This window comes from Equus caballus, chromosome 19 (genome assembly GCF_041296265.1).
Source record: "Equus caballus isolate H_3958 breed thoroughbred chromosome 19, TB-T2T, whole genome shotgun sequence".
Lineage (NCBI taxonomy): Eukaryota > Metazoa > Chordata > Mammalia > Perissodactyla > Equidae > Equus > Equus caballus.
Genome location: NC_091702.1, coordinates 67,996,717 through 68,019,787, shown reverse-complemented (window position 1 = coordinate 68,019,787; position 23,071 = coordinate 67,996,717). Strand labels below are relative to the sequence as shown.

Below are 23,071 nucleotides of genomic sequence, written 5' to 3'. Positions count from 1 at the left end.
AAACTCCCAGACTGTTAAATTTTCTCTGAAAAATGTGAAGACAGACAAAACAAGAAAAAACGGTTTCCTGAATAACATTCAATTGTGCATTATTCAAAATATGGTAGTTTTAGATTGTATGATGAAATAAAGTCATGAGGCAAGAGAAAACTATTAATATTAAGATAAATTTCTCAGAAGCTATTTGCATTGAGAAATCAATGGTTTAAGTTTTTTAAACTCTTCTTATTCTTGGTCAATAAAAATAAAGGCTACAGTATGTCTACCTCTCTAAAGGGCAACCTAATGCAAACAATCTGGCCAACCAATCACAGACTCCATGGGTAAAAGTTTAGATTCCTCCCAAAATTGTGGGTCATGGTCAGCAAATGCTAGTCTCTGTCCTTATTTGAAACTGTATAAAATCAACTCATAGTCACTGGGATTATTTTACTCACATGTAAGAATCTTTCTTGGAAAAAAATACTGCTTTGTAATTAAAGAGATTCTATAGGTAGAGCTGATTTTCCTTCCAAAAAATAGAAATTGGGCCTTCCAAAATTTAGCCAATAATGGATAGGCTATTACTATGGAAACTATAATGTGTCTTCTAAATAGTGTTTGAAATGCCATAGTTGAAGTTGGCAGTATGTATATTTGAAAAACAATTTAAGTAGAAAACTTCTCAGTGTTTCTTCAGCACTATTCAAAGTTAAGAGCTTTAAAATAGATAGATAAAATTCTTTGTTCCTTAAATATAAATAGACCTAAGGGATTTAAAAAAGTAAAACAGAGTTACTCCTTTCCGGTAATTTGGTACTTTCCAAGAAATCTTTGATCTGTAATTTGGTCTCTTGAATGTGTTTACCTACAGGGAAGGAGATTCTCTGGGGAGACAAATCATCAGTGAATAAATCGTCTTTCTCACTTATAATTGGTCTCCTGTATCCCTGATTATCAAGAATCAGTCTCCTAAAATATGATCACTCCTCCTTGGAAGGATAAAACTTGAGTTTCTCAGCCATGAGAGCTGAGGACAGATTTGGATCCTGACGACTTCACCAAAAGAGTTTCTCAAAATTTTACATTTCTCACCATAAACTGTGTCTTGGGCAATCAGTAAATTAAGAAAACTGATCAGTGTCTTATAAAAGTAGCATCTGCTTTCTTGTGCTTAATTATACTTGGGAAACCTGCATTGGATAAAATATTCTCCATTTGCCAAAATGTTAAAATGGCATTATCATTTCTATTACACTTACTTTATTGCACAAGATCCTGGTGGTAAACACTTTGACACACAGCACTTAATGACTTTCCTTTCCTACAGGGTAATGAGGAAAATGCCTATTTCTTTTTGTTTTGCTTTTTTTTCTTTTGTTTTTTTTCTGCCAACAATAAGGCTTCCCATCTGTCATTCTTTTCTTTATACTGAAGCCATGCTGCTCCTGGCGTGGGTCACATTTGTAAATGCTTCATTTATGAACCATTCCTCCTTCTGACTCCTCTATAGTACAGAAATGTCTCACAAAAGATCAGCTGTCTTGCAGTTTATGTGTATCTAAATCTGGCATTGCATTTGCTCTGTCACTTCCCCAATAGTTTCCACTAGGAAGTTGTCCTACATAATTCTCATGACTTTATTTATCAAATAATTATGCTAAAAGCTGTTTAATGGCTAAGTGATATGACAACTCATTGTCTTAGTATTTAATTTGTCTTCATATTTTTCCTGCCCATTTCTCTCCTTATAGACAATTCTGTTCCACAGGCCGTATTACTTACTAAAATCCTCAGTACAGTTCAGTTTAGCAATTCAGAAGACAACACACATTCTTTAGGCAGTCAAGGATGTTGAAATTATGGAAAAAAGGGTTAGAAAATTACTTTTTTATTTAAATTATTCTTTTGCAGCATCTCTATAGAATGTATATTATTGTATGAACAAGTATCATGTATCATGGCCTGACAAGCATGTTATATAAGCATCTGACTGTGAAATCTAAGTGTTCGTGAACAGTTTAGTTAGCTGCATTAGAGAGGAATCTTCAACATTGGCAATTTTGCTTCACCTTTTTTAGAGCCTAAAGGAGCTCTAAAAGGAGCTAGAGTGTGGATATTTCTGGAATCAGCTGGAAAGAGAGGATGGAGGAGTCACGAAAAAAATAGCATTGTCTTTAGATATCTCTTGAGGATTCTTCTAGTGGATCATTTAACAAGGGAAGCTCAAAGGGCGAAGAAGAAACAGTCATGACCCATGACTGAATAGGCAAACTTGTGTTTGCTACTTTTAGTTTTCCATACTAAGCCGTGCTGCCCTGAAGAGTGGCTAACAAGATCAGAGTCTGTTGAGAACCAGGTTGGGGTGGATACTAAGGCTTAGAGAATTACTTGGTTTAAGGCAGAGCAACTCTCAACAATTGGTAGAATAAGAATTATGACTTGGCCAAATTTACACAGGCACACAATACTACATCAAAGTATAGAACCCACGAAGTAAATAGAAGATATAATCTAAACAGAGGGTAATTTCCTTGGACGCGACAGAAGTTGGAGTTTTAGCAATTCTCTTTCACTGTGTTTCTATGAGGAATTGCTTATGTGGTGTGATTTTAGGTAGGCTGTGAAAGAGTCCCAAGTCACTGTTGCCTGGAGGGTGCTGTAAGCAATTCACGTGTAACTTGGATAAATAAATAAATGATGCAGGAAGGGATAAGGGGAAATAACTGTTCATAAGCACATTTGTGTGCTATCTTAGTTAAGATCTTTTCTTGATATGATGAGTGCTTTCAGTGGGGCAGGATAAGAGGGGGATAAGTTGAACACAGTGTGCTGTCAGAGGTGGGGATAGATGCACAGGGTTTAGACTGAGAGCGAGTAGCCTGAGGGCACTCTCTGATGAAAGGGTTGGGGCCAAGGTAGAGCAGAGCAAAGGATTCCAAAAGTTACTGAAAATGTTTGTCTTCTCACAATCCATTCTGTGCTCAAAACAAATGCCTACTTTGATTTTATTTTTACCCCGAAGACCACTTTGTCCTGTAATCGTATCTTCGAGAGATTATATGTGAATAGCCTTTGACGTTGTCTATTACAAACTGAGCACAATGGCCATTTAAATTTTGTCCAGTGCCTACCTTTCTACTAATCCTGCACTACATTTTAAATAGTTGGTTAGGAATGGTTTTTCCCAAGATACGAGTTTCTTGCCCAGGCTCCCTTCCATTCACTCCGTTTATTCATTCATTCATTCATTATTTTATTCAACACATACACACAGACACACACAGACCTTGCCCTTGAGAATATCGTCCTTTCAAAATTGTTTAATGTGTATATTTTTCAAAATTTTCATGATACAACTAAGATTTTTACCTGATAGTTTTTTATTTCTGATGACTAAAGCTTGGATTAGAAAAATGTTTATTTTTGATAATGTTTACTTCAATTTTTTTAGTCTTTCACTCTAGGTAAAACACTCTGTCTCGACCCTGACAAGTTTAGCAGGTATTTCTTGTATTTAGGATTATTTTGGAGAGTATCTTTCAGGTAGAAAATTATTTCCCTTCCTGTTGACTACTGGGATGCATTTCTACAGTCTATTGATTCCTTGGCATTTCTATAGAAACTAAGATAAGTGGTCCAGTTACTGACAGTTTTGATGGTGATGTTGATGTGCTGCTGGCTGTCTGCCCTTTTAGAATGGCAGTTTAATTCTGCACAGTCTACTAAACAGCCGCAGCCTTTCCTTGTCCGCACCTGCTGAATAAGGGCGTTTTAATCTGTTGTGTTATTTACATGTTTGAATAAACTATGGCATGTGGGTTGACACAAAAATTCTAATGTCAGAGTGAAAAAATGACACCAGGTACTCTCTTTGAGAGTAGACGTATTGTTTTAAAACCTTTGTGTGCTGTGCAGTAGCTAATGTAGAGTCTTAAATATAACAGACACTCAGTAAATGATTATTGAAATAACATTGAAATATCTTAATTTAAAATCAAGTAACATTTTTGTTACTTATTTCCATATGTCTAATGAAGGAAGTTAAAAACAGTTTCCGTTATGTCCATGTAAGTGTAATGGAGGTAAAAAACAACATTGAAGGAAAAAAAATTTCGCTTTCATTTTCAGGAAAAAATAGTCTCTCATTTACTCATATAATTTTTTCTTATATTCTAGTAAAAGTAATTTTCTTCTTCTTGATGTAAAGACAGTATTGTTTCTTTTTAAAGTAAATGTTTCAATAGTTTTAAGACTGTTCGTCTATTATAGTGGTTTTGCATTGAGATTGTATTATACTGTAGATAAGACTTTCAAATTAGTAATCATAATCTCTTCTATTAGAGCTATAAAAATGATGATTTAAGTGCATATCAAATTGTGAGTTTCATAATATTCTTCCGTAAAAAAAAAGAGGAAAATGTCCAAAGCCCATGAAAGACATGATAAATGTAAGAAATGAAAGAACTAGAAAGGCAAGAAGCTTCTCTGATTCTATGTAAGCAATAGGGAGCAAGTTCAATGGTTTGGGCTAGGTGGGGTATATTTAATAAACGTTGTGAGTTTCTGTGAGAGATGAGAAACTCACAACATTTATAAAATGTATTACAAGACTAGCAAATCTAATACTAAAACCAAATAGTCTTTTTTGCCTAAACTCTGTGTAATTGAAATGAATGGAAATAATACAGATCCTAAATGAAGCTACTTAGTTTATAGATCAAAGTGCTGAAGATGTCAAAATGGAAGAATTAAATATTATGGTTAATTAGGAACATGCCAAATTTCCTTTCTCTTTTTTTTGTTTTGTGAGGAAGATTGTTGCTCACTTAATACCTGTGCCAATAAATCCTTTATTTTATGTGGGATGCCACCACAGTGTGGCTTGAGGAGCAGTGGTATGTCCATGTCCGGGATCCGAACCTGTGAACCCAGGGCACCGAAGTGGGGCATGCACACTTAACCACTACACCACCAGGTGGCCCCTCCTTTCTCTTTTTTTAACCATAGAGATAACTGAGCAATTTGATGTTCAAAGCTGGACTTGTGAGGTGACTCATTGATAAGTCTTAATGACCTTGCTCAGGAGCCCAGGAGTGAACCTGTCATTTAGTGACCTCATGACGGATCAGATCCAGACCTGGGTTCTCCTTGTGTCTCTGTAGGAAGTCTTCCTGTCCAATGGCAGGCTTTACAAATGATTATGAGGCTTCAGCGAATAAAGCTGTGTCAAGCAGGATAATGATAGAGGTTTTTAGAGCAAAATGGGAAGGTGTGGAAGTGAGGATGAACATAACTAGTTATATTTTAATCAACTACTAACTATTCATTATTTGGGTAAGGTTTTCAGTGGCAGTTCTTACTCTACGGTATAACTTGCCTTCTAAATAGTGAACTAGCTTAAATCTTTTCGTGTCCTTTTTCTCTAAGGTGATGTGAAGAAAAATAATCTCTGGTTGTTATAGCTTATTTTTCCATCAGAACTAAAGGAGTGATCTGATCTGTTTTCCAGAAGGGAGACAGAGACAGAGGTTTGGACATGCTTTCTGAAAAAGATACCGTTTTCTAGCAGAGTAGAGAACTGAAGCGTATGAGTTTGAAGTTCTTGACTTGATTGTGTTCTCTGATTTTGAGAAAGGTGTTTAACATCACTATGTTCATATATTACCTCATCTTTCAAATAGGATTTCCAAACTCAGCTGGGATATAAAAATTAATCATGAACAACATCTACTTTAGAAACAAACAAGCAACAACAGAAATAAGAAAGCCACAACAAAACAAATGCTATAAGTACACCTAATGAACAAATATTGATCTCAGCTTCTTGATAAAAGTAGTTTCATTATTTTTAAAAAGGAGTGATCCTCTTTGGAAAATATTGCCTTAAAAATAGTACCAATAGGGGCTGGCCCCGTGGCCGAGCGGTTGGGTTCGCGCTCTCCACTGCAGGCGGCCCAGTGTTTCGTTGGTTCGAGTCCTGGGCGCGGACGTGACGCTGCTCATCAAGCCACGCTGGGGCAGCGTCCCACATGCCACAACTGGATGGACACACAACGAAGAATATACAGCTATGTACCGGGGGCTTTGGGGAGAGAAAGGAAAAAATAAAATCTTTAAAAAAAAAAAAAAAAATAGTACCAATACACAGAAGGACATACCAGTGGTAAACACAATAATCCTATGTTTATTTAAAGTAATCTGTGTTTGATTTTTTAGGAATTAAATATTGATCCTAACTCTATGAGGGTTGATACCCAGAGTGTACAGATCTAGAAGTAAAAGCTTTGGTTTTTGTCAATCAAAAATATGCCGTTAGAGGGGCCAGCCCGGTGGTGCAGCGATTAAGTTCACACGTTCTGCTTCAGTGGCCTGGGGTTTGCTGGTTCGGATCCCGGGTGCAGACCTACACACCACTTGGCAAGCCATGCTGTGGCAGGTGTACCACATATAAAGTAGAGGAAGGTGGGCACAGATATTAGCTCAGGGCCAGACTTCCTCAGAAAAGAGAGGAGGATTGGCAGCTGATGTTCTCAGGGCTAGTCTTCCTCAAAAATGAATGCAATTATGTCAAGACTAGATTAGATAATGTGGTAATCTGAATGTCAGTTTAAAGCAGGATCTAAACAGGGTGACATTCAAATAGACTACTGCTAAAATTTATAAATATATATGTGCATTGTTTATATATCTGTAATTTGAAGTCTTCTCTGGTCATGATGTCAAAACTATTCCTTTTGTTTATTTACCTGTTTATTTAGAGCAGTGGGAGGTGTATACAGTTGGTGGACTGTGGAACTATAAACGGCTCCACTGCTGTGTTGTTACTAAGTGACTTAGTAACTTACTTTACCTTTCTAGACCTTAATTGTAAAATAAAGACTCTAAATTGAATGATTCTTAGAAGGAATGCCTTAGCGCTTTTTACATGAAGTCTATTGGAGAAAGTTCCCAAACCTGTATTTCCTGTTGTCTGAACTTTTAAAGGTATTGATAAACCTTTGAACTCAATTCACGTCATTAACTTGAATTTTTACAACAAATTATCCTAAAAGAATAGCTACTTTCTTAATGGGTTGATTGATCTCTTCCTTGTTTAATTTTTCAAAATGATATTTAAATAAAATCTCATCCTTTCTTACTGTGCAGTTGAAATAAAGATGATCTTCTATTATATACTATGAACCTATAGGCTAATTGTTTTAAAACTAGTATCCCTTAAATTTACTAAAAGGGATGTAGACAAAGACTTGATAAATTATTCAAGGGCAAGAAATTAACACTGAGCTTTCTAATCTTAGGTACTCATTGCTCTCATATTTAATCTGCTGTTATCAACCTTAACTTTATCATTTGATATCTTCTTTTAGAACACAGTAAAACTTTCTTTTTCCGAAAGAATGAGTAAAGGAAGCACTAATAAATTAAGAGATATTTTTAGAGAGAAATATAATATGCTGGAAATTTATTTCTAAAAGTAGGAAAATTTTATGTAGTTTTACAAGCATATTCTATGTGTTATGTTGCTTATTAAACAAAATAAACATTTCAAAACTTTATTTTGATACCACGAGCCTACTGCTACTTCTGTTTACTTTTTGTTATCCAAATTCTCATTTATTACGATATGAATAAATAATTATATTTTCATGTATACTCTTGAAATAAACAATAGGTGTTAATTTTGCTGTATTTAAAACCTTGCCATTAATAGTAAATTAAAAAGTATTGGCTCCTTGTTGAAGTGGCTGTCAATGTGGTGTTATTTCCCTTCTTTGCTCGACAGCACTTGTGTACTCTGGTGGGACAGATAACTTTTGCTGAAAGCCAGCAGGAGGAGCTCTCACCTTGCTGGGCCCATTGCAATTAGTGTACCTGAAAAACCTGAATCTGGGGATTTTATGTATGAAACAAATGATAAAATTTAAACATTTATCACATGTAATGGTATCAAAAATTTCAAAAATCCTCAGTTTTATTTTAATACCAGTGTTCATTCACTTGTCTAGAATGCAGATTTAAAATTTTACTGTTCTTACAGGTTTTTAAAAGGTCTGATTCCAGTTTAATGAGGAAAATAAAGCAATTATGTAAATCTTGTCTCTTGAAGCTACTAAGAAACAAATTCTTCCTAAGGATCTACGCTTTTGTAGATATATATGTTTTTCTTTTTTGTTTGTTTTGAAATGAATATACTTCACAGTTTACAAATTATGAATATTGAGAACAGAGCAGCCTAAATATGTTTTAGAAAAAATAATTATATCAACTAATTAATTAATTAGCTATAATTTCTATATATAATCTATGAAAAATAAATCTCTCTTGTAGACTACAGTTCATGTTAGAGATTTTTGAACATTCTACTCCAGTAAACCCATTGATTTAAATAGCATGATTTGTAAGTAGTACTGGTAAATTTTCTGTAGAAACCATTGATGAGAAAACTGGATACAAACTTAGGAAGATTTGGAATCCGCAAAAGAAATAGTGATGTTTCTCTAGTCTACAAAAATAAAAGAGACAGAAAATAATGAAATTTTATATTCAAGCTTAAAGAGATAGGAAGAAAACACTGTTAAAAGGTTTAAAGGTTTTAAATGTTTTAAAGGACATTCTAGCATCAGTCTTCCTTGGGTGGAATCCAGATCTATCACTTGGTGATCCCAAGGAAAATTACTTAACCTTTCTGAGCCTCAGTTTTCTCATCTGTAAATTGGTATTAAAAAAGAAACAACTTGTAGGACCATGTGGAGATTACTTGAAGAAGAAAGTATTTAAAAAATCCTTCCTGTAGTGACTATGAATTAATATCGTTATTTTACCAGCCTGCAAGGGAAATAATGATGTATTACAAAATATAAATGTGCTACATGAATAACAGTCTATTCAGTGCCCAAAAGTAGACACTGGTATTACATACTTCTGAATTCTTTTCAATAGTATATACCAAAAATAAAAATAACTTTTATTTGAGAATGAGATAAACTTATAGGTTTGAATATTCATTATAATGTTACTTTCAACTTTTTTCTCTAAATATATGAAATTATTTTTGTTACACTGAATGAAACTAGATGCCATCAAATATCATTTTGTATATTTGTATGTATGCATATATACAGTATATGTGTATATATATATTTTTTGTGTGTGTATATATATATTGTCCTCACTGTACTTTCTGTTACTTCCAGTCTTATTGGAATTGTATGTTAATATGGAGTAAATTAAACTATGAAAAAAGTATTTTAAAAAGCTGTAGCCATTCTTTTTGTGGGGTTAGCAGCCATTGGAAACCATTAGCTAAATATATTAATTCATTAGGAGTAGAAAATGGTGTAGCTTGATTCAGTCATTCCTTCTCCATTTATTAACTAAAATATATCAGTAAGAGAAACATCCCTTCGTTAGCTATTTCTTTATTCAGAGGTAGTTTGTATAGAAAAAGTGAAATAAATACTTTATTCTTTTCAGATTATTTACAGTTTTTAAAATATTGGTTTTCTAATTTTCTGCCAAAGTTATCAGTAGGTATATTTTATCATTATGAATGAGTGGATTTAAGCATATTTGAAGTGTTGCAGTCCCTTCTAGTCATTAACCTTATATATGATCAAATAATCCATTTTTGGCCAGAGGAAGCCTGTGCAGGTTGATTCCCAGTCCTTTTGACATGACCCTAGCAGATATTGATATCTTCCGTGTTTTCTGCTAAAAGGACCATAAAACACCACCAATGAAGTAATCTGACAATAAATAAATGAATAAATAAATAAATAAATGGAGCCTTAATCTGATCAACCTACTAAATATATCTACCAATTTAAAGAAAATATGAGGAATGGAGGCGTATGTTCAATGATATCTTTATACTGGAAAAATCTAGAATGTGGGACAAAACAACCTACATTTTTTTCTTTTTTTTTTTTTGCTGAGGACGGTTCACCCTGAGCTAACATCCATTGCCAGTCCTCCTCTTGTTTTGCTTGAGGAAGATCATAGCTGAGCTAAGATCTATGCCAGTCTTCCTCTATTTTGTATGTGGGACACTGCCACCGCATGGCTAGTGAGTGGAGTAGGTCTATGCCTGGGATCCAGACCCATGAACCCTGGCCACCAAAGTGGAGCGTGTGGAATTTTAACCACTTGGCCACAGGGCTGGGCCCAAAACAACGTAGTTTTTTTCAGTAAATTTGATGTCAATTAGTAAAAGAGATAACTGGCTAGTCATTAGGGAAACATGTATTAAAATGACAGTGAGATACTGTAGCACACTTGTTAAAATGCTTTAAAAACTAGACAGCACCAAGTCCTCATGAGGATGTGGAGCAGTTGGAAAATCAAACATTCTGCTAATGGGGATGTAAAACTTTGTAGCCTTTTTAGAATACAGCTTCACAGTTTTATAAAAAGTAAGCATTCTTGGGGCTGGCCAGGTAGTGTAGTGGTTAAGTGTGCGCGCTCTGCTCCAGTGGCCCGGGCTTTACTGGTTTGGATCCTGGGTGCGGACCTCCACGCCGCTCATCAAGCCATGCTGTGGCGGCATCCTGCGTATGAAATAGAGGAAGATTGGCACAGATGTTAGCTCAGGGACAGTCTTCTCCACCAGAAAAAAAAGTAAGCATTCTCCATATAACCTGGTAATCCCACTTCTAGTTACTTACCAGGGAGAAATGAAAGCACAGATTTACACAAAAATCTGTATGTGAAAATTTATAGTGACATTACTTATAAGGTCTCCAACTGGAAATAGCCCACATGTCTGTTGACTATGGGATTCCATAAGGTAGAAGAATACTTTCTTGCAAGAAAAAGGAGCAGGCTATTGATGCACACAACAAAATAGATGAATCTCAAATGTGTTATGCTATGGGAAAGAAACCAGGCTCAAAGGGCTACATGCTCTGTGATTTCATTCATTTGACATTTTGGGAAAGGCGAAACCATAGGGACAGAAATCAGATTAGTTGTTGCCAGGAACTGGGTAGGGAAGGGATTCACTATAAACAATCACAGAGCAAATTTTGGGGGTGATGGAAATATTCTATGGCTTGATTGTAGCGATGGTTACATGAATATAGGGGTTTGTCACAATTCATAGAAATGTACATTTAAAAAGGGTGAATTTTATTCTAAGTAGATCATATCAATGAGTCTAACAACTGAAAAAGATGGTGTGGGAAGCTACAGAATAAAAAAACACTTAAAGAGGTATGTCAGCTCACTGTGATGTATGGCACTTATTTAGATCTTGATTTCCTGTTAAGTTGAGACAATAGCAATATTAAACACTAACTGGATATTTGATGACATTAAGGAATTACTATTATGAATTAAAATATTCTAGTTATATTAAAAAGAGTCTTTATTTTAGAAATACCTACTGATATTTTTACAGATGAAATGATACAACTACTGGATTTTACTTTAAAGAAATCTTGGAGTGGGAGAGTAGGTAAACATGTATAAATGAAATAAGATAAGCTGTAAGTTGGTAATTACTGAAACTGGGTGATTAGCACATGAGGGTTCATTGTGCTGTTTTCTCTACATTTTAAAAATGTTTGAGAGTTTTCACAATAAAAATTATAGTATTATAGCTCAGTTTTGCAGATGTACTTTAGTAAATACATTTTAACAATACTGAAAGAATATTCTGCAACGAGTAAGTAGAGTTTATCCCAGAAATTTAAGCATGGTTTTATATTTAAAAATAAAAAAAAATCTATTACAGTGATGCAAATAAGAAAAACCACAGGATCCTTACTATAGACACTCAACAGCAGATGCCAAGAAACGTACTCCCAATGGCATTCTTTTAAACTACACATAAAAATACCCATTTTCTTACCTAGATAAAGAATCAGAACTCTTGATGAGATAACAAAGCATTGTTTCTCAGTGTGGTCCACGGCCTACTGGCATCTGTGGGACTTGGAAGTAGCAGTTAAAAATAAAGATCTGCTGAATAATGGGCCCTACACATTTACATGCTGGAAACACTACAAAACACCTCCCCAGTTGATCTCCATTTATCTTTCCAGCCTTGTTTCTGTTCTCCTACTTTCCCAAAATAATTCCTACTCCTAGTTCTCATTACAGCAACTCTGAACTGATTTAGTCATGTCTCAGTTACTTTATAGAAAGTATTCGAAGAAAAGAAAAAACAGTATTTGTTTCTTATCACATCTGATTGAAGACTCCCTCATCCTAGCCCAGCTTAAATTGCATCTCCTTTGTGAAATCCTCTCAGCCTGCCCTACCAGCCTTAGCCCAGCTTAATTGCTAGGCTACTATATCGTCTCTTCTATTTTAGAATTTAACAGAATATGTTGTAATTATTTGTTTACATGTCTGCATTTTGATCAGATTATGAATTCCTTCTGTCAGGGAAAAAGATGCATAATTTTTATTTTTGTTTTTGCCAAACTTAGCAGTAAATATACAACCTAGCACATAACAATAATTATATAATGTATGCTTTGAAGAAATTAGGTGTAGTCAAAATGAGTTGTTTTCATACTTTGTCAATCATATTTAAGGGCATTTAATAACAGAGAAAGGAAATACAGAAGCCTATTTTAATATAGTTTTTCCTTCCTTTAATGTGGTATAAAAAGACTATATATGAAAGTGGGGTTCTGGAACAGTGAAGGTGGTTATTTCATTAATTTTAAGAGCTATTAAAAATGACTTTGTTAATTCTGTTATTCAGTTATTTATTTCATTTTGTATTATTAAAAACAAATTACATATTTTAAACTTAACTTACAACCACCTCATACATTTTATCATTTCTTAATATTATTAAGTATTAAATGTTAATATTTGGTATATACAAATAATTTTACAGTAAGTAATGCAACTTATTAAAGCTAATGCAATGAATAATAGGGTAGTTAACATTAATGATTTAAATACTTTGATATATTTTTGCATCAATTGAGAAATTCATACAAGGTTTCTTTATTTAATTCCAGTTGTGTTGCTTGATACAACTACTGTTCTTGGAGAGCTAGGATGGAAAACATATCCATTAAATGGGGTAAGTTTAAACATATTTTTAAAAATGTCATCCTTGTTAGGATTTTAGGGGCTGTTATGATAATTAAAGGAACAGTGGATCTTTTGCTCTATTTAGTATGAATTTTGGCATATAACTTAAATCCCATAGAAAAGATTAAAATACAGTTAGGACTGGTAATCAATGGAATGATGTGTAAAACATCTTTGCCTTCTTCTAAATTGGCAATTGTTCTTTCATGTAGTGTTTATAAGTAGAAATATTAGAATATCACCCATATAAATATTTTCTTTAGAAATCAATTTCTGTGTGTAAGTTCAAGAAACTTTTCTGTTTATACGTTCATTAAATTTGGTGACCTTAATGAGTATTTGTGCATAAACAAACTTTAGGTTATCTTACATAAGTGGATATTACAGATATTAGCAATTTTGTTTTTATTAGAAAATATGTTTTTGAACTTGGAGAAAAGATGCATTATGATTAGGTTTTTGTTAGCTGGGAGTAGTTGCTTTTGAAAGGCTTACAAGGATGTGTAATTTACAAAGGACAGTTTTTTCAGGTACTAACATTGTTTTAGCTATGGTTGTATTTGACTTTTTATATGTTTTGTTATATTTTGCATAATTTTCACATTGCAGTGCATTTCTACTTTCTTTTTCATTTCAAGCTAAAATAAAAGGGTGGTTTGTGAAGGTTTTTACTTTGGTTTTTGTCTGTTTAAGCAAAATCTTCAATAATAGAGATAGTCAACTGTTTTCAGATACGCTTGGGTTAGCTTTTCTTTCTTTTTCTAAAAATTGTTTTTTTTCTCATTCATCATATATTTACTTGATATTTTTACATTGCTTCTTCCATTACATTTACAACTTTAAATCTGAAAGGAGAAGTTGACCCAAACAGATTTTATTTTTTTAGAATCATCCAGGTATTGCTGTTTAAATTTGACCTTTTATATCAACAATTATTCGTTAAATGTGTGCATTTTCAAGTAAAAATTCCTATGAAGAGTTAAGTCTTCTTGTCTTTGTTAACAGACTGTTTCTTTAGATTTGTTTGTTTTATAGACTGGTTTTATTTTTTCTGAAGTTTTCACTTTATTCTAATAGAGCTCTCATCGCACCATTTCTGAGGAATATTTCTTTTAAGTTAAGGTTATGCTTTTACTCTCTTTATCTTATTTCCTTTAAAATGATTAAACATCAGTATTTGTTGAGTATGTTAAGTATGTCACATTTATCACGGTTACTTTCAAGAAGTGAGTGAAACTTTTTTCCTAGAATACCCTTCTAAGATATATGCATATCTCCTTTTCTCAGTAGACAGAGTAACTTACAAATAATTAAACGGTTTGTAAGTCCTACTTTTCCATTTTTCTGAAAAAAGTGACAAAAATATATGGGAGATATTGTCACTGGTCTCATGTAGTCATAGCCAAAGAGTCATTTGAGGAGCAGGAGTTACGCCCCGCGCTGGTGATCGTCTTTGGTTGATCAGGGTGCATTGCAGAGCAAACTAGTCTCCAGGACACACAGGGCTTGCAGAGTTACCAGTAAACTTCCTGCTCTGGGTCTTGAGATGATTTTTGTCTAGGTTTTTGAAATGGAGAATTTTTCTGCGACTTCCTGTTTATTGGTTACAGAGAGGAAGGGCAGAATTGTCTAACAAGGAACTCACCTCATAGTTTTTTTTCCTTCCTTTCTTTTTTATTTTTCTTTTGAGGAAGATTACCCCTGGGCTAACACCCACTGCAAATCCTCCTCTTTTTGCTGAGGAAGACTGGTCCTGAGCTAACATCTGTGCCCGTCTTCGTCTACTTTATATATGGGACGCCTGCCTCAGCATGGCTTAATAAGCAGTGTGTAGGTCCGTGCCCAGGATCCGAACCGGTGAACCCCAGGCCACCAAAGCAGAGTGTGTGCACTTGACCGCTATGCCATCAGGCCAGCCCCATAGTTTTTCTATTTGCCAGATGCCACGCTAAATTTTATATTTTATTTTCACAATGTCTCTGTGAGATATGTCTTAGTTTTGTTTCCCGATTGGAGGAACCTAGTCATAAGGAATAAAAATACCAAGAAGTTATAGGCCAAATAGTGACTGGTGGACTCTTCTTCAAACTCAGGTATTTTCACTCTAGGACCTTTGTCTCTGTCGTTAGAGAGGAGCGCTAGAAACTTCGTGAAAGTCCAGTTTCTTGTGTGTGATATTTGCAGAATTGATTTAGATTTCTTTTCTGCCCTTGATAAACCAAGTGCTGGACCGAGATGTACATTTTGGACACTAGCCAAGGTGTAGCAAGAGGAAAGAGAGAAATAGAAGGGGAAAGAGAGTATAGTAGAAAGAAATATGGTAGAATAAGGTGGAAACGGAAAAGATGTTTAAAATTTATTGATGGTTAAAATTATTTACTCTCATCACTTCTATAAATCAAGCACAATTTATCCCATGAAAGATGTGGAAATTGAGTCTGAGGTACATTAAATAACTTCTGCAAGGTCACAGAGCTAGGAAGTAAGACAGCAAAGATTCTAAGCCAAACATATCCTGATCTTGAAACATGGTGGTCATTTCTCAGCTAAGTGCTTTTTATTTCTTCTAAGATTCTAACATAGAAAGATAAGGGCCAGTGACCAATGTGTAGACTACAGAGGGAAAAATAACACGTGATTCAGACATTAAAAAGTAAATCTGATGATCAGTTACCCTGAACTGTCACTGTTAGAATAGTCTGTATCACTTTTAGATTATGCACCAGATAATAATGCATATATGCCAAGTGTCAGCAGTAGGAATACTTGAAAATAAGAACGCATGGACATATTTTAAAGAAGATCAGATAAGTAAGTTTTAAAGAAAATATACAGCTTAAATTTCCTTGTTATGAAGGGGATAGATTACTAACAAGAATGGAGTTTTACTTAATGCTGTTTATAGGTTAAAACAAGTAAGGAAATAATCAATAAGGATGAAGAACTTTGAAAAAAAGTCTACTGAAAATGGCAAGAATGAAAATCATTAAGACGTCAATACTGGTTAAATAATTTAAAATCTATGGAAACTGTTAATCAGTTTATAACATTTAAACCAGCATTTATGTCTGTATATTAAAATTGTAATTATATCTATTTGAAATGGGCGTAGTTTTTCAGGTTCTCAGGTTTATTGAGTCATGGTAGTTTGGATGGTCATTTTAAGTAAAGTTGCCCTTTTTTCAGACACTAATTCAGTTAGTTTTACAAATATGTCATGGGTAGGAAAGACAACTAGATGATACATTTGTCAATTTGATGACAAAAAGTATATTTGGTATGTCTCTGAATAAAATATTTCCTAGGAGTAACTTTTTAATTGATAAATGTTTTTCTATAAAGAGTTGAACTAAGATTTTTTTTTTTTTTGAGGAAGATTAGCCCTCAGCTGACATCTGCCAACCCTCCTCTTTTTGCTGAGGAAGACTGGCCCTGAGCTAACATCCATGCCCATCTTCCTCTACTTTATATGTGGGACGCCTACCACAGCATGGCTTGCCAAGCGGTGCCATGTCCGCACCCGGGGATTCGAACCGGCGAACCCTGGGCCGCTGAGAAGCAGAACGTGCAAACTTCGCTGCACCCCTGGGCTGGCCCCTGAACTAAGATATTTTTGAAATCATATAATGTAGTATATAAAATATGTCATTTAATAAAAGATTTCAAGATTTTCTTTTTTTACTTAGAAAACCTGCTCCACCAGTAGAGTCATGCTGATGTGTTACAAGTCTAGGCATCTATGATGTACCTGTGATTAAAACCATTACTGGTTATGTGAGTACAAGGTGAGCATCTCTGGTTAGTGAATTTGGAAAAGAGATGAGTAGTCTTGAGCAAATGACTTTTTAGGCTTGCAAACATGAAAAGAAGATATTTTCTAAAATGTTTGCTTGTCAACTCGTTTGCACCAGCATTTAAAATGTCCTTTATTTTCTTTTAAGCAGTGCCCAGAATTCAATTTAAGAAACTTCTGTTTTATACTCTTTGTGCCAAATACGCTGCTAGAGTGCTTGAAAGTTTTTTTTCTACCCTCAAGGAGTCTTGCAGTGTAGAGATAATTCTACACAATCATAAGGCCAAAGAGATTGTCTTCGATAGTTTTGAGTAATATTTTGTGAAAGAGTAATAAAGGGAGGGATTAACTCTGATTAGGGAAAATTGGTAGTAGAATGTGACATATCGACTCTTTCTGATAAATTGTGAAGGAATTGCACGTGGGCTGGAAGAGAAGGTAGAAACCACCTTTTGGGCAAAGGGAATGTCTTGAGGAAAGGCACAGAATTCATAAATGTGTGCATGGGGTTTTAGGAAGTTGACAATCGTTTGTGTGTCTAGAGTGGAGGGATGTGGTGGATATAAGACTGTGCTCATGGGCTAAGCTGAATTGTGGGAGACTTGGAATTTCAGTGTCTTGATTGATCTAGATAGTATATATCTCAGCCCCAGTAAGTAAAAGTGAAAGTAAAAACTTTCTAGATTCACTTAAACAAACAAAAATATTGAAGCTTTTTTTTTTAAGACAGTAGTATAGACTCTTGGAAATGAAAGATGTCTTGGAAAATTGTAAGGAAAGGATGTTGAAAATATAGGTGATGTGACATTATTGATATATTGAGATCAAAGTGAAATTAAATAATTAGATTTGTATAGAGGTTGAAGCTTGGATTTGAAAAGAATGAATACACCAGAGAATTTGGGACCCAGTGGTCATAACTCTTAACATTGTGCTCTTACTGTCTAATGTCAAGAATTTTATATCTACATAGTTCAAAACTCTTAAAATCCTTGTAAGTGTCTCATCCATCCTTTATCTGTACTCTATTAAGATAATAAAATTATGATGATCTAACAGAGTAGCTAACAGAGTGCCATGATAATCAATGAAAGAATGCTGCATGAATGAACATTTTTGCATAGCACTATAGAAATTATAGGTGAATACTGAAGAAGTGTTTTCACAAACATTAAGTGTAAGAGTATGCTGTGGATTTTCTGTTTGCTCTGAATAACTATTAACTAGTTAATGCTAAGTCTTACTCTGTGAAAAACTGAAGGACCTGTTTCAGTTTTGAAAATCCCAGGGGAAGGAGACAGCTGATCTTTAAGAAGTCATGCCATTTTAGTGCTAATAAGAAAAAAACATGAAAGAGACTGCTCATGCAGTAACTTTGTAGAAGGAAGAAATTAAAAAATGTGTATCTCCTGAGTTTATTCTTGTAACCTGACAATATATGAAGAATATTATATATATTTTCTTGAAATGTTGTCTCCTGTTTACTCCTTTCCTTTTGATATTTTTATTTATTCAGTTTATTTTTAGGCAGTATATAACATTGTAGATGAAAGAGAAAAATGCAATTACACTAAGAGGGCCTGTGGTTAAATGTGATATTTAAAATCCTTAAAACCCATTACAGATGGAGTCCCATTCAATGCCACACAGCGGTAGGTGTGGCATTTTGGGGCATCTGGCTCAATATTGACTTTGACTAATAAAAAGCACCTGCTACTAACCAGAAAAATAAAAGACTTTCGTAAGATTAAAAAGGGATTTCATGATTAAAACTTAGATTGTTCCCTTTGAGCTTTAGTAATTATATTTGAATTTCTTAAAATTTAATAGCTATGGGGCTTTTTAATTTTGATATTGTAATTGAAAAGGTAAGTGACTTGTTTGGGTAGCCACATACTGCTTATTAAATGTACTTATACCTGAATAAAGCCTGACAATTAAAACATAGCATTTCATAGTAATAATAATTCCATAAGATATTATTTGATTTATACCTAAAATTATGTATATTTGATGTTGATAGAAGTAACTTGATTTTTAAACACTCCATCAACTCACCTGAAAGATTTTCACTATTTATTTTTATTCATAGTAGTATTTTTTAGCAAGAAGATGAAAAATTTGCTTATCCCAGATATTTTTCTTTTACTCTCCTCTTTTGTCAACTAAGAGGTAGTTAAGTTTTAAAAGCTCATTTTTAATGTAAATGTGATAGATCTTTGTTACAAAGTTCTAGTGGACATAGTTACAGGCATGCCAGTATTCAAAATCAAACTTCCTTTTCAGTAATGAAGTACATTTTAATAAAAAATTAAGAGAAAACTGAATGTTAGTAGGAAAAAAGTGCTGTTGGATATTAAGCTACATTTTATGTTAGTTGAAAACTAATTAGATTAGAAATTAAATTAGAGATTAGAAAACTAATTAGATTAGAAATTAGATTAGAGATTAGAAAACTTTGTGTTTCTCACATTCCAAATATTGGTTTTAAATAACGTATCCTATGTGTATTTTTTGTATTCTGTGACTCAGGTGATCATTAGGGTTTGAATAATGGAAGATCATACAAGATATGTGATCTTATCTGTTAAATATAATGAATTGAAATTAGGAAATTTATCCTGAGATATTTAGGAAAAATAAGGACACAACGTATTCCTGTCTAAATATAAGCTGGACTTAGTAATTCAGTTACTAATGTGTTTATAATGAACAAAACTAATGATTTCTGTGTTAAAAGGGGCCAATATTTTAAATAAACTTCGTAGAAAGATACTTTATTCCGTAAATCAGAGCCCATCACTTTCTAATATCATTGTTCCAATGTTGAAAATCAAAGATAGAATGTGTTTGTGATAGAGAATGGAATATCTACTAATAATTCATCTCTGATTTTGTATTGTAATTTCTGTATTTCATATAGTAAGAACAATTTATCATAGAAGCAGACTCCAGTATTGCATTTTGATTCATTTTATAGTACATTGAAATTATCCATAACTACATGTATATGTTTGAATTCTGAAAATATAAACTTTAGTGATAATTTTTGTTAAAAATGGATTGTTTAGTTATTGTTTTCAAAACTGATATCAAAATAAGTTTTTTCCTGAGAAACTTCACAAAATATGTGGTAGTTTTCTAAATATCCATTATGTTAATTTCAATCATGTTATTTCATATTTCAAAGAAATTGCTTTTCAGTTTTGGAAGTTTCTATTATCATATCCTCAAACTCAGAGATTCAGTCATGCCCAGTCTACAAATGAGCCCATCAAGGGCATTCTCCATTTCTGCTATAGTGTTCTTGATCTGTAGCATTTCATTTTCATTCTTTCTTAGGACTTCCATCTCTCTGCTTACGTTATCCACCTGTTCTTACATGGTCTATTTTATCCTTTAAAGCCCTTAGCATATTAATCATAGTTTTTTAAACTTCTTGATCTGATAATTATAACATTTCTGACTCTAGTTTGGATGCTGCTTCTGTCTCTTCAAACAGTGTTTTTGCCTTTTAGTAAGTACACCTTGTAATTTTGATTGAAAGATAGATATGATGTCTGGGTAAAAGGAACTGTGCTAAATAGGCCTTTAGTAATGTAGTGGTAAGGCATGAGGGGAGGGAAAGTGTTGTAGAATCCTATGATTAAGTCTTAGTCTTTCAGTGAGCCTGTGTCCTGGATGGTAAATTTCACCAGTGCCTCTCAGTTTTATTTTCCCCCATTAGGTGGAACAGGATTGCTAGAGGGAGCTGGAGTTGGTGATTTCCTCCCCTACCTGCATGACTAGAGGGAGCTGGAGTTGGGTATTTCCTTCCCCCTTTAGGGAAGACTGGAGGGAGCTGGAGTTGGTATTTCCCACCCCCTACATGAAGGCAAGAGGCAGCTGGAGTTGGTATTTTCCTTCCTCTACGTGGAGGACTAGAGGGAGCTGTACTTGGGTGTTTCCCTCCCCCTACAAGGAAGACTAGAGGGAGATGAAGTTGGTATTTCCTTCCCCTTATATGGTAGACTAGAGGGCGATGGAGTTGATATTTCCTTCCCGCCAGCTGGAAGACTAGAGGGAGATGGAGTTGGTATTTTCCTACCTTTACACTGTAGACTAGAGGGAGATGGAATTGGTGATTTCCTCCCCCTGCGCAGTAGACTAGAGGGAGATGGAGTTGGTATTTCTTTCCCCTACATGGTATAGAGGGGGATGGAGTTGGTATTTCCCTCCTCCTACATGGAAGGCTAGAGGTAGATGGAGCTGAGTGTTTCTTCCCCCTACAAGATAGACTAGAGGGAGATGGATTTGGTATTTCCCTCCCCCGTATGAAAGGTTAGAGGGAGGTGGAGGTGGTGTTTTCCTTCCCTCAATTTGGTATGGTTCTGATAAAACCCCAGCAGGTTAGGCTTTGTTAAAGTAGTTTCTTCTGAGGGCAGACCTTGTTAAAAAGAATCAAATGCTGTGGCATATTTCTCAATGGTTCCTTTCCACTTTCAGCTGTCACAGATATTATATAGTTGAGTGAAGCATTTGTTAACAGTTTCATAATTATGATTTTACTCAATTTTCCCTAACCTTCTACTTTCATGCATTGAACTGTCAGAATTTTTCACTTTCTCTTCACTTCACTCACTATTAATAGCAGGTGAGTTTGTAAGTCCATTTAGTCTTGAAAATAAATCAAGCTTTTGTTCCTTTGTGTACATTTGTGTTATTGCTATTACTCTTTACTAATCCATAAAGGAAGACTTTAGAGCTTTCCTGTGGTGTGCAGGTTGAGTAGTAGATTGTGACACTCCCAGGGGCTGTTAAAACCTTAATACCTCTTAACTATTTAATACCTGAGCAACTGTGATTTGTGATGCCTCGCTCTCTATTATCTCAGAATATTCCTAGCTATATGGCATCATCTGAAAAAAAAAAAAAGGATTTCTGCCTTATTTTTCACCAGTTGAAAGAACATGTATTGGATAATGATGAAATTAATTCTGTGGTGAGGAAGAGAAGTAAGAGAAAAGCAAGTAACAACAACTTAGGAAATCAGATGTGAAGTATTTATTGATATCTGTGAATATATAATTAGCTTCATGTTCTTTAGGCAGCTGAAAAATAAGTATGTATGCAATTCGTTTTCCAGTGTCTCTGCTGTTTCTTAGTGTATAGTCTTGATGGTGTCAAGCCAAGATGAAATCTTGCCATTTGGGACAAGGATGGACCTTGAGGGTGTTACAGTAAGTGTATTAATTCAGATGGAGAAAGTCAAATAAAGAATGATTTTATCATAAGTGGAAGATAACAACAACTAACAAACAAATAAACTGATACAGAGAACACATTGGTTGTTACCCTGGGGGACATAGAGGGTTGGGCGAAAGGAGTAAAAGAGAACATGTGTACAGTATGGTAGTTAGTCTTTGGGTGGTGAACATGATGTCATCCATACAGAAATAAAAATATAATGATGTACACCTGAAATTTATGTAATGTTGTAAACCAGTGTTACCTCAATAAAAAAATTTTAAAAACCCTCCCTTATTGTATAATCTAACAAACTAAGATTCTGGTTTTATCAGGAAGTTCTAATTGTTTTAACTAGAGTTATTCAAAATATTTATAAACTATTTCATTTATAAATGAGTCTACATGTAAATCCAAAGCAAGCACATACACCTGTTAAATTCTCTTATGAAACCCTAAGGGACTAGTAGTGAAATATTTAACAACTAGGTGAAACATAGTAGACCACGTATTTTTATAAATTTAATTGTAGTTCAAGTGATTGACTTACTCTTAAGCTCTACAATCAACCGCCAAATCCTGTTGATTCTGCTTCCTAAAGCTCTTTCATATCAGTCTATCTTCACTTTGTCAGTTTGGCTCTGCTCATTTCTCTCCAAATTACCATGGTTGTTTTTTGAATTATCCGCTTGCTTTGGGTCTTTCTCCAGCCCTTTGCATCAACCTTACAGCCCATCCTTGGTGCCATTCCTAGAACAGATCTTCTAAGTCATACCCTACCCTACCTACTGCTTACTTACCCTACGCTGCTGCTTCCTTTACCTTCTGTCTAAGCTCTGACTCATTGTCATCTTCTGATATTCCATGAGCTTCGGCCACTCTCACCTTCCATATTTTACAAAAGAGACTTTTGTATTTTCTTCCATGCAACTTCTTTCTCTTATCTCTGGATACAAGACTGTGCTGTTGAGTTTATCTGGAAAGTTCTCTTGCCAACTCCCACCTTCTCTGGCT

At 34.4% G+C, this 23,071-nt stretch overlaps 1 protein-coding gene across 11 annotated transcripts in view; it reads left to right on the top strand.

The window, feature by feature from the left end:
- EPHA6 (EPH receptor A6) overlaps positions 1-23,071 on the top strand; it is a 780,034-nt gene that overhangs the window by 56,586 nt on the left and 700,377 nt on the right. For 10 of the 11 annotated variants that reach the window (XM_023623975.2, XM_023623979.2, XM_023623977.2 and 7 more), the window contains one exon: positions 12,963-13,027. The exons of the other annotated variant lie outside the window; for it this stretch is intronic. In XM_023623975.2, coding sequence (XP_023479743.1) covers positions 12,963-13,027 — 65 coding nt within the window. Of the gene's footprint in view, positions 1-12,962; positions 13,028-23,071 lie in introns of those variants that run through there. 11 annotated transcript variants of the gene reach the window in all.